Source organism: Pectinophora gossypiella, chromosome 24, assembly GCF_024362695.1.
Source record: "Pectinophora gossypiella chromosome 24, ilPecGoss1.1, whole genome shotgun sequence".
Lineage (NCBI taxonomy): Eukaryota > Metazoa > Arthropoda > Insecta > Lepidoptera > Gelechiidae > Pectinophora > Pectinophora gossypiella.
Window position 1 is genome coordinate 4,021,153 of NC_065427.1, and position 17,500 is coordinate 4,038,652.

At 40.2% G+C, this 17,500-nt stretch overlaps 1 protein-coding gene across 3 annotated transcripts in view; it reads left to right on the top strand.

Moving 5' to 3' along the window:
* Nucleotides 1–17,500, top strand: part of LOC126377839 (endothelin-converting enzyme homolog) — a 73,408-nt gene that overhangs the window by 35,775 nt on the left and 20,133 nt on the right. For 2 of the 3 annotated variants that reach the window (XM_050025806.1, XM_050025805.1), the window contains one exon: nt 9,841–10,003. In XM_050025806.1, the coding sequence (XP_049881763.1) occupies nt 9,841–10,003 (163 nt within the window). Of the gene's footprint in view, nt 1–7,493; nt 7,605–9,840; nt 10,004–17,500 lie in introns of those variants that run through there. The other variant, XM_050025807.1, reaches the window with a different exon arrangement.

The window sequence follows — 17,500 nt, forward strand, 5'->3', positions numbered from 1 at the left end:
ATGCGAATTGAATTTTATCATAAGTGAATAGGTATATAACATTTGGTCAACAACAGGGTCCTCTCAAACGGAGCTTAGGCACCCTCAAAATCTTTGCTAGTCTCAATCTTAGCGTTGTTTGTTTTTTTCAGTTCTCATTTTCAGCTAATTCGATTTAACAACCCACACGATAGTAGTAGTATAAATTGGAGGTAGACAACGCAACCTGAAATCGCTATTCGTGCTATGGAAATTAGCTTTGTTTACAACAACCTAGTTAATTAAGCTGAAAGTGTTTCCAATTTTCATTTAAATATTCGATTTTGATTCGAAAGTGAATTCGATTTTGCCTATTTCTTAACATTGCCTTAAATTGTCTTCAATGCTTTCAGTCGTAATAAGAATATTCCTAACGGGAAATTGGTGAAATTTTATCATCAATTTTATCAACGATAAATAGGGGTTTGTATAAATACAGATTGTCATCTTTTCAATTTCAGTAAGTCGGGTATTATTTCTTTTGATCCCATTTCTTTTATTTACTTTTATCCTCTAGTCTGTTTATTTATTGACATGAGAAAAATGCGTGGCAAAACTACGCATCTTCAACTTCAAGATCGGTTTTGCTTGTCACGTCAGAGCCTGCCACAGCGACCCGGGATAAATATTTAGGAGCCGCAGTCTGGACTGGACGACATGACGATGTCATAACATTGCATCACGCCTGTATCCCCGACAGGGTAAGCAGAGGTGCATAGTATATACACATAGTATATATATCATCATCATCAGCCCATTAACGTCCCCACTGCTGGGCCACGGGTCTTCCCTATGGATGGATAGGGAGATCGGGCCTTAACCTTTCGAACGCCGGAACGCGGATCTCGACCAGACACAATGTAAAATCTATTGTGTCTGGTATCTCGGCATATGAGAGGTTAAACCATCACGCGGGCCCAGTGCGGATTGATGGTTATTAACGACTGCTAATGCAGCCGGGACCAACGGATTAACGTGCCACCTTTTTTTGTGGTCACCCATCCTATGACCGGCCTTTGCGAAAGTTGCTTAACTCCAACAATCGCAGACCGACCGTGTTTACCGCTGCGCCATCGAGCTCCTCCGAGTATTATATACAATAGGTTATATACATCTTAGCAAATATATATACTTAGATTTACACCCACGCTCTGTAATAGTGGAAAATTCGTTGGATTGCGAGATGTGGTCGTCTACCATGCTCGATTGAGGACCTGCTTAAACCGACTGCAACTTTTGAGTGTCTACAAACAGGGTTTTACTAAGGCTTGACGCACTCAGAAACTCTAAAGTTCTGACGCGATTTCTAACTCCTAACAGTAATATAATAAATAAAATAATAATTTATTTAATTCACGAAACATGTCTCATATGTGTTAGTAAACTTATTATATATGTTAGTACGAGTAGCCTTATCTAATATTAGATGCTATGACATGCAAGTCACAGCATCTGTCTACGCAGATACGGGTAGTCGAGTCGTGCACCTATCATCGAGAGGGCGGGGTTGCCGCTGCCCCGCACCCTGCGCACCAAAGACGTGCACCACATCCTCATAGTCGTGTAATATGATAAACCTAAAGAATAGAGAATAATTCTGTGTATAGAGCAGTAACTATCCCCCCCCCCCACCGCACCAATTCGTGTCGAGCGCCGATCTACATTTACCTCACCCCCTTTTGGTCTTACTTGTTGCTGTCTCCTACAATAATTCTGGTTGAAAGTTGTCTTTCGAGAAGTGGCCAGTTACTGGAAAATATTTCGGCAGGCATTGGCCCCGATTCCTGCAGACACCTCCTAATTTTATTTTAAGTTATTCCCGTCATTCTTATCCGCCGAAAAGGAAAGCGACGGATTATTGTCAACAAGTTAATTTTAAAACGAATGAATAACCCGCGCGAATAAAATAGGCATCTTGCTGGTATGCAATACGTTTGACATGCTGTCTACTTAACTCTGTCGGGTTATTAGCCGATGTAGAATTTTTAGACGGTTGTTTTAGATTTCTGTTTAGAATTGACGTGTGTTTTATAAATTTTATGCCTGTCGATTACCCGTCCCTTTCTTTTTCAGCGGATAAGAAAATGACAGGTATAACTTAAAATTAGATGGCGTCTTCAGGAATTAGCACCATTAGCTATGTCTAGCCATTTCCCATTTGCCAGAACACATTTTCTGATCAACAAGATATGTATACCTCGTTAGTGGCGCTGGCGTCTTACCGAATTATATCATTAGAGTTTAGTGCTCATAAATATCGATCGGCTATAAACCGATTGACTCACGTTCTGTACTCTCAGTAGCATGTGCCAAGTACTATCAGACACATAAACAAAAGCTTAACATCCTATTTATATTTATGATTCACTGCAGTCACTCCTAACTACTGAACACACTTATCAAAAGTTTTGGCGATTTTATGTCTACTAATTTATTTATTTTTATTTTAAACTTATAAATTAGGTAACTAATTATATTTATCCAGCCAAGTACTAATCAACTAATAAATAAATCACGTCAAAAAAGGACTGATAAAATATCTACTATCTAATGTTATAATATAAATATGAAGCAATACCCACGATTGTAATTATTATAAGCCTGTATCTGTTTTCTCTCCAACAATAAATAAAGCAAAGAACATAACATCACGTCTGTAACTTCGGAGGGGTGGGCAGAGGTGATAATATACACCCACTCCTCGCCAGCTACGTTACGAAAGTAACTCTGTTACGCTTTTACACAAAAACTGATAAACAGATTTTAATGTTTGGTAAGTACATATATATTATATAGGATCTTGAGAAAGAATATAGGAGCGTGTAGAGTTTATAAACTTAGGGTTTGTATAGTGAGAGAGGTTTTTCTTGCAGCTTCTTTTCCCCGGCTATAGAGGTTGTGAGAAGCTGCAGTAGTTTTAGGCGGATAAGACGTTCGTTATGTAAAATTGACGATTCAAAGTGTAACTATGTTACCTACTGAATAAAGATATTTTTGAATTTGAATTTGAATTAGAAGCTTGGCATGACATGAGATCTGTTAACTTTTTGACACTGCGATCGATATGATCTCGTCTTGGTGACTTTTTACATGAAAATGATTTTGTTGGGATTATAATAACGATACATACCGTTGCGCGAATCGATTTTTTTATTGACCTAGAATTTTGGTCTACTTTCAGCTTCGAACTACATTATAAAATGTGTTCATGAATGTACAATCTAATTTAGGAACAGACGCGTAAAAGGGTTTCTAATTTAAGCTCGGCCAATTTTATAATTTTCACATGTCGATACGTCCAGATTGGGAACAGTGCTCTCGCGGTTATAAATAGAAACTCCTTCTAGAAGATGGTGTTTAAGAAGAATGACTGCCGAACAAAATTGAACCTAAATTCCAAAAAAACCTTTTAACTTTCCTTGGCTGTTAGAATACTACGTCACTAGATACAAGAATCTCATTCTTAGGTACCATGTACAGTTATGAGCAATACATAATGTACCCACTTTAGGACTCTGTCGCACTAACATATTTGACATTTATTGAGACTTACAGTTCAATTTGTCAAAAAAGTTAATGTGACATGGTACCAAAGTGTATACATATTAATGCTCGTGACCGTACCGGCTAACGTGTAATTGCAAGCGAGACGCAGCGCGCTCTCTCCCTCACTCCTTAGCTGCTTACAGCCATGTAAGACTAAAGTAAGACCCAGAGGGGGTGAGGTAGGCGCCTGATAGGAATCGGTGCGGGGCGGAGAGTTACCGTTCTATACGTAGTCATCATTATCCTCTTTACTAAGATGAAGAACATCCTCCGCCCTTATCCCATCCTGAAGACCCGATTACTCTAGCCATAAAGGCGGCCAATCAGCTCGCGACACCAAAGACTTCAGAACCCCGATACCGACCCCACCGGCCCGGCGTGGTCGACGATTTCCCTCATTCAGCGCTTATGGCTCGACCCACTAGGGTCGATTAATTCTTTCAAATATTCTTCCTCTCAGACGACGCCCTGAGCCGAGGGTCGCGCCCAACTGGGCACTTTCAGGCCTGTTGTCTTAAATTTTGTACCGGGTGAGAGCCCTCAGCGCTCCCCATTTGTCCGGCCAAGTAATTAATGCCATCTGCGGAAAATCTGCAATAAGTCACGTCAAAAAAAAGCCCGACTCTAAGCGGAGTCGGCACAATATGTATTCCTCTTCCTTTCATTCTGTCAGTCGCCATCTCAGCACTTTTCACACACATACCGATCTATTCGTGGTATTATTCTATGCTATGTCTTATGACAGTAGTGTCGATACCACACCAGCACGAAATGACAAAAAAATAATAGCATTATTATCAGCGGTAGGTACGGTCACGAGCATTAATATGATACACTTTGGTACCATGTCACATTAACTTTTTTGAAAAATTTAACTGTAAGTCGCACTAAATGTCAAATATGTTAGTGCGACAGAGTCCTAAAGTGCGTACATTATATTGCTCATGACTAAACAGCACGTGAGAGACTGAGAGATAAAGCGGTAATTACGCCAGATGTATACGGAAATAAATAAATGTAGGATAGGAAATGACGTAGATATATGTCGATCGGAGCGTTTGTAGAGGGCGTATGTTATGTATGTGAGGTATGAGAGTCCGGTTGGCAAACATAACGAAAATATGTTATGGATTTTACTGAATAGGCTAGTTTCCAACTAGTCAAATCAGTTACTTATTACTAAACGTCAAAACACGGAATTACTACTTTAAGGGAAATACCGAGAACTTGTATTCACTTAGTTTATTTCGAATAACTTAAGAATTTACAAAAAAATTACAATAGGTCACGCGGTAGCGCCGCTCGACGTTGCGGAACTGAACACTGTAGGCTGAACCCTGCCGCCCGCGCACCGGGAAGAGACGTACACGCAGGGAAGCAAGGGCCTCGTAGTTTAGGGTGTACTGTGGTCGCTCTTATACTACATAATAGAATTTGTATCCAAAATCCCCCTCTGTGACGTCATAGAAAAACGTGATAAAATGTCGGACTTATTATTATGTTTTTATTGATTAAAATTCAAAGGACGACCAATAGATTCCTGACATATCTCATTAGAAGCGTCTTAGCGAGTTGATATTTTTGTTATATGGTGACTTTACAAACTTTGTAAAGTGACTTTATAAATACGCGGGGTTTAGCCGGAATTTGGGTATTTAAATAAAATTTTGGGTATCTCCTGGTACATCATTGTTTCAAGTTTTCAACCAACAGATTCCAGACATATCTCAATCGAAGCGTCTTAGCGAGTTGATATTTCTTAACTCCATGGATTTTGAAGCTAAAACGAATTGGTAGTCTTTTTATAGATACTAATGAAACTACTTACACATATAAAGTACATACTGTTGGAAGGTGGTGGGGGGGTTGTGAGGGGGTCTCATACAATTACGGCCATTAAAATGATTTTCGTTACTTTTAGATCTGTCTTTATTTAATAATCAGAATTTCATAATTTATCTCGAACCTACCCAATTACGCACTTACCGACGTAGTCACAAAAAAAAAAACGCTAACGATACCTTTGCCGTAACTCCTTACGTATTTTACGTAATAGGATTACGTTACGTAGACATGCCAGCCTCCGTGGTCTAGTGGTTAGAGCGTTAGGCTCACGATCTGGAGGTCCGGGTTCGATTCCCGATGGGGACATTGTTGAAATCACTTTGTGAGACTGTCCTTTGTTTGGTAAGGACTTTTCAGGCTTGAGTCACCTGATTGTCCGAAAAAGTAAGATGATTCCGTGCTTCGGAGGGCACGTTAAGCCGTTGGTCCCGGCTATTAGCCGTAAAAACACCTCCACCAACCCGCATTGGAGCAGCGTGGTGGAGTATGCTCCTTACCTCCTCCGGTTGATTGAGGGGAGGCCTGTGCCCAGCAGTGGGACGTAAATAGGCTGTTTATGTATGTATGTATGTACGTAGACATGGAATATATCATTAATCAATCCGTTACGTCTCATGTCGTTTACCATAACACTATTAATTATAATGATACCTAACAGCCTACATACTTGTACGTCATCCTATAAGCTTTACTCTAAACCATACCTATAATTAATGCAGGATAATGCTAAGGAGATGATGATGATGATACCTATAATTAATATGATGAATATAACGGTAGGTTGCCTGGCAGAAATTGCTGTTTAGCAATAAGGCCGCCTATTGTGCTGCTTCTCCTAATGTGTGGGTTGTGAGGTGGATTACCAACCCCGTCAACCCTGGTGTCAGGGTTATTATTGAGCCGCCATAGGCCCCTGACATGACTCATGTAACGACTACGTACTTACATCAGTAAGTAGTAACCGGGACCAATGAATTAACGTGCCTTCCGAAGCACGGATCATCATACTTTTGTGCCTATTGTGCTTATTTTTTTTCGTATGTTTATGTACTTTGTATATGTCGTTGTGCAAAGTATCATTGATTGGTTGATTGATTGATAACGGCTTCTGTGGTCCAGTGGTTGAGCGTCGGGCTCACGATCCGGAGGCCCTGGGCTCGAATCCTCGTAGGGACATATCACAAAAATCGGGATAATATATAGTCATGAGTTTATGATGTGTTATGTTGTATTCTGTCCTGTGTGCTTAGTGAAGTATATGTATTACTAACCAATGATTGTCGAATTCGAGTTCATGTTTGGATCATAAATGATTATCACATGCTCAGCGGTGAAGGAAAACATCGCGAGGAAACCCACATACCCGAGAAATGCATTTTCGGAGGTATGTAACCTAACCCCTGACCTGTATTGGGCTGGGTTTCCCGTCGCGGGTTGGAAGGTCAGACAGGCAGTCGCTTCTGTAAAAACCGGACCTGTCTAATCTTCAGGTTAGCTAAGCGGACCTTGTGAAAAACGGGATAATTCTAGGGTCATGATTGTTTTTTTTTACTTTTGATGGGTTTGCTCTTCACCACAGACTTGCCCGAAGGCATTGACGAGGCCTACGATGGAGCTTGCCCGGAAGGTGCCTGTTCACTCTGGCCTTGAAAGTACCCGGGTTATATGCATTCGGAAATGTAGAAGACGGCAGAGAATTCCACTCCCTAGTAGTGCGCATATTCAAATTTAATGAAGATGAAAATTTCATGTCGTTTCCACATCTCGGGACTATTGAGTCCCGGACTTTTGGAAGGCGTGTGTGGAGCCGAAGCCAACACGTAGAGTGGCACCAATCGGCGATTAACCCTGCATGCATTATGTTATTGTTATGATACATTCATCGTAAAAAGTGTCTGTAAGTTGTTTCCTGGCATCTAGTGGCTCTGCCCGCCCCTATAAGGATCACAGGCGTGAGTTTATGCATGCTAAACAGCGTGTTATGTATACCTTTAACTTTTAACACGTGTCAACACATTAACTGAACGTGGCTTGTTGAATAGTTCAGCCGTTTATTCTACTGCCGTCAATAAAATTAGACAATTGCGCATTCAATGGTTGTCGTTCTGAGCTATGGTCGAGTGCAGTTCTGTGCACCGGTGCATTTGAGCAGTGCATTTGTGATGGAGTGACCGTGTCCACGAACTATGGTTTTGGTACGTGAATTTCTGTTTGTGATTACTTTTTGGGATGTTTAAAGACTTGATTTAAGGGTTATCTGGTCTTATCTCTTGAATTACATAATGGAGTCTCATTCGCATGTTATATTTTTACTGTTAAGGTTTTTATTTCTTTAACTACGAGGTAGGGTATTGTTAGGCCCTTTGTAGGAAACGCGTAGAGGTATCAAGTTGATTTTAACATCTAATATTATGACACTATGTCTACGATTGCTTGAAGCAGTACTAAACCAACGCAATCCAAGGATATGGCCAATTTGAGCCTTATTTTCTTACATATCGTAGGGGAAACAAAACCTATGGGGTAGGTACTTTTCGCTACACCACTGATCAATGAGTCAAATAGTCGACTGAAGTTTAGATACAAATGTCCCGCATCATAGTACTGTCACGAGCATTAATATGTATACACTTTGGTACCATGTCACATTAACTTTTTTGACAAATTGAACTGTAAGTCTCACTAAATGTCAAATATGTTAGTGCGACAGAGTCCTAATGTGGGTACATTATATTGCTCATGACTGTACCTAGATAATTACGATCCATTCGTATGCAGAGCTTCTCTGAGTCCTAGCACTTGTGACGTCATAGATTATTCATTATCATCTTGTCATCTATATCTCTCCTTTTCGGCGGAGAAGAAAATGACAGGTATAATTTAAAATAAAATTAGAAGGTGTCTGCTGGAATCAGTAACAATATCTAACCGTTACGGCAGACATCGAACTTACAAGAAGAAAAAAGAAACAAATACTTGCATACGTTTAGTTGGGCTACAGTCTGAACCTCAAAAAGTGTATTATTTCATAAGATTTGTGTCTGTAACCTGTTACGTGTGTTTATTAAATAAATACTTAATTTATGCAAATTTCAACTGTTTGGTATCGGGATTCGTCAGATACACTTGAGGTGACGGACAGACGGACGCACAGACAGAGAAGTCTTAGTAATATAGTCCCTTTGGGTACGGAACGCTAAAAATATCATGGTTCAAATGCCATAAGGAGAGAAAGGATCATAATGTTTACTTTATAGATGTTTTACGATCAATACAACTTGATAGCGAACCAGAAATTCTTTTTTACGGTACGATTAAAATGGTAACATTTTTACGGTACTAAACCGCTTGTTATTATATTCAAGTTATTAAGCATCTCCTATGCTGGCTCCTTCTTCCTTTATTCCTATGTAAGATGATCCGTGCTTCGGAATTCTGAAAGCTCGTTAAAGCCGTTGGTCCCGGTTACTACTTACTGATAATATGGGAAGCAGTGGATATCTTTTAATCGTGCCCTACGTCATCGGGATAATATGATTCTTCTTCTATCGAGTGGATTATGAGGAGGATCCAACCCCATCAACCCTGGTGTCAGTTATTCAGCCGCCAAAGGCCCCTGACATGGCTCATGTAACGACTATGTACTTACATCGCCGCAGCCGTACTTGGCTGTCCCGGCCTCGAAATGCAAAATAACTATTAAAATGTCGGTAAAACCAATGAAAATGAATTTCTGAGTTCGAGTTAGCTAGTATGTTTTTAAAATCATATCTCCACTACGCTTTCCAAATTCGGTTCAGAAGCACCAAATACGGTTGCAGTTCTGAATTCAACATGAGCGAATCCCAGACGGTATTGATTTGTCGAAATATCTGCTGCATTTCTCATTAGCTCAGCAAACTCTATTTGTAGGCTTCGAATGCATTGTTATATTGGGATTTGTTCTGTACTTCAGATTGGTTGAAAGCATTTAAGTGATTATTAAGTGATTAAGAGGAGCTCGGTGGCGCGAGGAGCTCGGTGGCGCAGCGGTTAACGCGCTCGGTATGCGATTGTTGAAGTAAAGCAACTTTCGCAGAGGCCGGTCATAGGATGGATGACCACAAAAACAAAGTTTTCATCTCGAGCTCCTCCGTGCTTCGGAAGGCACGTTAAGCCGTTGGTCCCGGCTGCATTAGCAGTCGTTAATAACCATCAATCCGCACTGGGTCCGCGTGATGGTTTAAGGCCCGATCTCCCTATCCATCCATAGGGAAGGCCCGTGCCCCAGCAGTGAGGACGTTAATGGGCTGATGATGATGATGATGAAGTGATTATTGAATGATGGCGCCATCTGTTGCATGAACTAGCTGGTCAACTAATGGAGTCCGCCACAATATTTTTGAGTTTGTGTTTGATCGCTAAGCCTAATCTTACCTGCTTTTGTTCCAGGGCATATCATTCCTAGGATGGCACCAGCGCTCGAAGCTGGAGCGAATCTTGCTGGTGCTGAGCGCTGTGCTGTTTGCCGCCGTGCTGCTGGTGACCATCCTGCTGGCGATGAGAGGACCATCATACCTGCCCGTGCCGCCTTGCTACCAGCCTGAACCTAGAGGTAAGTTTGTTATGTTTGAAATGCAATTAAAACATGAGCTATGTTAGGAGTCTTTGGTAGTTTTGGGCCAGGTCCCGATACCTGTTGTCTTAAATTTTGTACCAGCTACGGTCACGAGCATTAATATGTATACACTTTGGTACCATGTCACATTAACTTTTTTGACAAATTGAACTGTAAGTCTCACTAAATGTCAAATATGTTAGTGCGACAGAGTCCTAAAGTGGGTACATTATATTTGCTCATGACTGTACCCGGCCTGAGTGTGCCCAGTTGGACGCGAACCTCCGCTCAGGTCGTCATCTTAGAGAGTTATATTTAAGAGAATTAATCGACACTAGTGAGCTGATAGCGATAAGCGCTGAATGAGGGAAATCGTCGACCACGCCGGCGGGGTCGGTATCCAGATCCTGGACCAAAGCTACCAAAGGCTGTGGGTGAGATCCGTCAGCGCTTCCCATTTGTCAGGCCGAGTAGTGAATGACATAAAATATGCGGCAAATCTAAACTTTTACGACCATATTTTCCACTTTTATGGGTCGTTGTGATGCACACAAAAAAATACAATATCAAAACAAAAAAAAGGAAGAAAAAGGAAGAAGTGTGTCAGGATCAAAGCAAATGGAATTCCATAGTCTCTGCTTACCCCGGTGGGTAATAGGCGTGAGTTTATGTATTGTAATATCAAAACTGTACCCCTCGAATATCATGCTAAAACTGATGAAAACCCTGTCTATTGGAAAGTGGTCACAACATCCCAGTAATACCAATATGACCTAATTTTAAGTCGGTCAGCGTTATTAAATAACAAACGTGGGGGTAAGGGTTGGACCCCACTTGGATGCCAACCCGCGATACGAAAAGTGGTCGTGACACTCGAACTTACGAACGGCATAAGAGGTAGCAAGTAGCAACGCACCTGCGCGCCTTTACAATGCTACAGCAACGGACCTGCGCGCCGCTACGAGAACACTGCGACGATCTCGGCGGAACACCCTGACAACGCCCTTTTAACCCATAGCTCACGGCGTATTTTAAACGCGTAAAATCTTCGGCATCGTAGATGCTGATTGTTGCACCTTGATGATACAAAGACCTTGTTCAGAAGGCGCGATTTACTCGCTTTTTCATACCACAGAGTAATTTGATTACTTTATAGATTCCTGCATGCTTGGAGATGTGCGTCTGTATCGTTACGATATTAAGTACTCTGTAGTTTGACAACGCGCGTAAAACGCCTCATCTGGACAGGCTCAAACGTATTCGTGCTTATACGCGTGTTCGGAGCGTTACAAACGAACTACGAGCTACGCGCGACTATATCGCATCTGTATCGCTGTATCTGCGCGTATACGCGCAGTAGACGTGCGTTTCAGGAACAATGCTGCTGTTGCGTTTACATTGATGATACAGGCGTATTCGCGCGTTTGAAGCGATTCAAACGCGCGTACAATGGAGCGGAGTAGGGGCAGGGCTACGAGCTACGAGCGACTACAGCGCGTCTGTATCGCTGTATCTACGCGTATACGCGCAGTAGACGCGCGTTTCACGATCACCCCGTGTGCTTAGATTAGACCCTGTCCAGATGACGCGATTTATACGCGTTAACGCGCGTAAAACGCCTCATCTGGACAAGGACTTAGGCTGCGATCGAAACGCGTTTGAATCGCGTATTATACGCGCGTAATCTGCGCGTCGTCTGTGCGTTTAAAATACGTCGTGTGCTATGGACCTTTAAATAAATAATTACCAGTTTTTACAGTCCGTTGATCGTTTTTTTACAACACCAGAGTAGATAACTCTTGTAAGTGATAGGGCTCTAGTCGCCAACAAGGAGTTCTTCTCTTTGTTCTTCTGTTTGAGCAGAAGTGCATGCATTGTTTTATGTTTACGCGGTCATTATCATAATTAAAGCACATAATAACGGGTTCTTACCGCGTTTAAATGGGGATATGACACTTGCAACAGTGTCGAAATATCGGGACTCTCATATCCCCATTTAAACGCGGTAAGAACCCGTTGTTATGTGCATGATCAACCTCAGCAACACTGGTGACAAATTCAATTTTAGAAATATCTTTATTCAGTAGTAACATAGTTATACTTTGAATTGTCAATTTTTACATAACGACCGCTTAAACCGTTACCCATTAAGCCGTTGGTCCTGGTTACTACTTACGGATGTAAGTACGTAGTCGTTACACGAATCATGCCAGGGGCCTATGGCGGCTTAGTAATAACCCTAGGCTGTCACCAGGGTTGATGGGGTTGGTAATCCACCTCACAACCCACACGATAAATGAAGAAGATCCGCTTAAAACTATCAGCTTATCACAATTTATTGATTTATTTACGATTATACACAATTTACGATTATTATTGAGCGTTCAAAGGCGTCACGTGGTTATGTAGGTTATAGGTTGTAACCTAGGGCCTTTGCCAAGTGGCAAACGATTATGACAAATGACAGTGACAGTAATAAACAAGTACTAGTGTTGTTCTAGTGATCACGGCGCGTGGCTCTGTGTCGTCAAGTGTGGACCTACCCTAATTCACCGTTTACGATGTTGACTGCCGCGAAATTAGCCTTTTTTTTTATCAAAACCCGGTACCAAAGATATAGTATAGTTTATACACTTACCCAGCGCTCTGGGAATATTCAAATTGAGGTTCGGCTCTTGTGAATATTAATATTTTGATAATTAAAACACATAATAACGGGTTCTTACCGCGTTTAAAATGGGGATATGAGACTCCCGATATTTCGACACTGTTGCAAGTGCCATGATCACGGGATGACTGATGAGATTGGAGTGGAGTATGTAGATAGGGCAGACATATCTGTCTACCCTCTTTCTTTGCCGCTTGTTTATGTTTTTGATATCGGAATGAATAACTGCGTAAACTTAAAACAATGTATTAATATTTTGAATACAAAGATCATAGTCCACAACTTGTAATTCGAATAATACTCGTACGCAACGTCGCAGGAAATGACTCTTCTCTACCATATTACCTACTGTATCGTTTACGAGCGCAGCTATTGATGTGGAATGATGTATTATCTACTCTAATACCCTGTATACCCATAATACTGAGTATCTTGTGAGGTAGATTAAGGTTACCGCGGGATTCTTTACTTTTTTATGTAATAGTTATTTATGTTCGAAAATGTACATGTCCAACTTTTTTTCTGGTTAAATTAAAGCGTTAGGGTCAAGATTTGGAGGTCCAATGGGGACATTGTCGAAATCACTTTGTGAGACTGTCCTTTGCTTGGTAAGGACATTGCAGGTTTGAATCATCTGATTGTTTGAAAAAGTAGTATCATTCCGTGTTTCGAAGAGCACATTAAACCGTTGGTCCCGGCTATTAGCCGTAAAAACTTGTCCCACAGTGGAGCAGCTTCTCACAACCTGTGTAACTGGGGAAAAGATGCTGCAAGAAAATCCTTGGCACAGGGCCCTAGACGTACTTTTTTAAAAAAAGACATAAAATATTAATAAAATACATCAATTTTCATTCCATCCTTATGTTGTGAATATACCACTAATCTGCACTAAATGTTTTGCTTCCTTTTTGCTGCGAACAGCAAACGATTGGAACTGTCTGCCGTCGTCTGTTTTTCCAACTCGTTATAATCTGGGAGTCTTCAAGGCTAGAGTGAATCTAGACACGCGGTCGCGTGTCAAGCCAAGTTCAAGAAACAGAACTGGCGAGCCGCACCGTGTGTAATACACGAACCATTTGGAGCCACTTTTGACCCCCTCATAAATCAAAAACTATTTCACATAAACGCATCAATTTTTTATAAACCTACCAACGAATTATTATGTTCGATCGCTAGTTTCTACCGACAATCCAAATTTTCGGAATTATAAAATAATAACCGACAAATATTTAGGTTTAGAACTTGCGAAGGCTATAATTCATATATGAAAACTAGCCAAGACAGACCTTAGGCTACAATACATTATCTTATGTTATATGAAGATATGATATGTTATACTGTTACTTATAAATAAATTTCAGGACTGACCATTGAACTTGGCACCCATTTAGATCTCACTTCTTTTGTCGTTGAAGTCGACAACCAAGGCATTTAACATAATATTGAACTTGGCTGTCATTCACATTTATGTTTTTGATTGGTAGGCATTTTCTAAGTAGGTGTGATTGTGGTTAAAGGCGAGCCTATATTATTAAAAAAAAACATTTTTCCTGGTGGGGATTATTATTTTAAATTTAGTTTATCTTCAGTCTTCTATATTCTGTAAAGTCGTGAAATGTAAATAAATAAATAAATAAATAAATAATTATGTAACAAGGCGAAAAGTGTGTACGGTCACGAGCATTAATATGTATACACTTTGGTACCATGTCACATTAACTTTTTTGACAAATTGAACTGTAAGTCTCACTAAATTTCAAATAATTATGTTAATGCGACAGAGTCCTAAAGTGGGTACATTATATTGCTCATGACTATACATAATAATACTTACAATCTACAATCGTTCCGAATGATAAACCAAGTGAGGAAGTTATAAATAAATGGAGCAGACACAATAATGTGATCAATAGGCTGATAGTTTGTACTTGGCATGCGCGTGAGTAGTCAAATCAATCATATGCGCAGTGTGTACAGATGTCTGACGATGAACGTTGTGTATAGTTACTGACGGCAATAGAGTAGGTTAACATACATAACATAAACAGCCTATATAAAGCCCTCCTACAACTATACGTTTAATTCTGCTGGCCAGTTATTCTGTGCGCCATGTGGCCGAACCTTCAAATCGAAGTTCGGTTTTGCTAGCCACATTAGAGCCTATCATAACAACGACCTGGGATAGACATTTAGGAGTCACCGTCGCCGGACACGGCTTGGATGATGATGATGATGATATAATGTCCCATTGCTAGGCACGTGCCCCCCCCCCCCAACAACTTAATTAAACATTAAAAAGAAATATAATTTAACAATAAAAAATAATTAATTTAATACAATAAAAATTAAAAGTAGCAACATAATTATACTCGTATCTGATCCAAATATTAACTAACAATTATTTTTAAACTATTATGACTCTGCCATTACATTATATTTTTGAATAATAATAATTGTGTACCCCGAACAATGGAAAATAGGTAATTATCATGTTAAAACTGAACGGCGCCAGCTTTATTTTTTTCAAATTCAAATTGAAAAATATCTTTATTCAGTTGGTAACATAGTTACACTTTGAATCGTCAATTTTTACATAACGAACGTCTCATCCGCGTAAAACTACTGCAGCTTCTCACAACCTGTATAGCCGGGGAAAAGAAGCTGCAAGAAAAACCTCGGCACAGGGCACTAGATGTTCTTAAAAAAAAAAATAAAAACAAACATAAAATATTGGTATACAATTGAGTAATTTAGCGGAAAGGCCCTCATAATACTGATCCTTGTAATGGATCTTAGTATCAAGACTGCGCATTTCTCCTCTACCGTAAACTTGTACAAAGTGATATTAATCATAGAAAACTTATCAATGACCCGGTGTTTCCTTGATGCAATTATCTTCATTTCCTAGTTCATTATCGACACGTGACGCTCACGAGAATATCAAGTGCAAGGTTATTGTATCCCCGTCTTGCGGTTTTTTTTTTAATTTAGATCAGCAACAGTCATAATTTAATTGTACATTGGCCCCGATTCCTGCAGACACCTACTTTTATTTTAAGTTATACCCGTCATTTTCTTATCCGTCGAAAAGGAATGGAACGAATGATTTTCAGATGAATGAATAACCCGGGCGTATAAAATAGGCATCTCGCTGGTATGCAACCCGTTTGACGTGTGCTGTCAATTTAATTCTGTCGGGTTATTGGCCGATATATATAAATTTGGGAGGGTTTTTAAAATTCCTGCCTAAATTTGACGTGTGTTCCATAAAAGTTATGCCTGTCGATTATCCGTCCTTTTCCTTTTCGGCGGATAAGAAAACGACGGGTATAACTTAAACTAAGATGGTGTGTACCGGAGTCAGCACAACTGCTTGGTGCTCCATACCCCCTCCGGTTAATTGAGGGGCTGTGCCCAGCAGTGGGACGAGGAAGGTGAGAATACTATGGAAGGATAATGAATGGGAATTTGATTGTTTATGGTATGAAAGGAGGATGGTTAACGAATGGGACGTAAGGCAGTTTTAAAAAGTAAGAAAGGGAAGTCTTTGGTGCGATGTCGGTCGGGTTAGAGGATTTTGTTAAAATATAAGGTGTAAAGATATTTAAAATATCCCGTGTTATTTCTATGTATATCCAACATATATAGGCTGTTTATAATGACTACACAATTTAGTATAAGCACTATAAGTGGTTACCAAGCTATAGAAATCAGAAATCAGAATCATTTATTCAACGTAATTACCATGGATAAACTTGTTGAAGGTCAATGTAACATTTTTGAATTTACGTCATTTCGTAAGGTGTTATGGCTGAGGAGAAGAAATGACAAGAAACTGCAACAGCAACACATCTTTTAAAAACCAATGAGGATATACATTACAAGTTATTTAATAACTACAGGAACACATTCAATACCAGATATTTTTATCATTTAGGTAGTCATTAATCTTATAATAAGCTTTTTTACATAAAGTAAGCTTCACATGAGCTTTAAATTTATTTTCTGACAAATTTAAAATATTATCTGGTATAGTGAACTATACTATAATGACCATGTTTGTCCCATTAACTTATCCAATGTAAAATCTAAGAGGAAATTATACATTAAACTGTTGTTTCAACGATGAATGGAATTGGTTGAATACCTATTATTATGGTCCTCTGTATGATGATGTATGTTACATCCTGCTCTTCTTCTATCGTGTGGGTTGTGAGGTGGAGTACCAACCTCATCAACCCTGGTGTCAGGGTTATTATTGAGCCGCCAAAGGCCCCTGACATGGCTCATGTAACGACTACTTAATTACATCAGTAAGTAGTAACCGGGACCAACGGCTTGACGTGTATCTTACTTTCGGACAATCAGGTAATCAGCCTGTAATGTCCTAACCAAACTAGGGACCACAAAGTGATTTTTGTGATATGTCCCCACCGGGAATCGAACCCAGGACCTCCGGATCGTGAGCCCAACGCTCAACCAGTGGACCACGGTGATCGTCCCGCTTAGCGTACTGAAAGATATCGGCGCCCAAATATAATAATATAATTTAGCCATAGAGGCGCCCAATATGCTCGCGACAACAAACACTTCACGACCCCGATACCTCCCCCCACCCGTCAACCTCCCTACCCCCTCGGGGATACTGGGTGATACTATGTTATGCTAATTAACTACATTGTGACAAAATTACCATGTTTACAAAAGAATTTTAGTCGTTATGTTTGACATGTAAACGTGTGGTGATGAATACTTATCTAGAGCAATCTAGGAGGAAACCTAGACCATAATGGCCAGCCATTATACCTAGTGTACGTAGTAGTAAG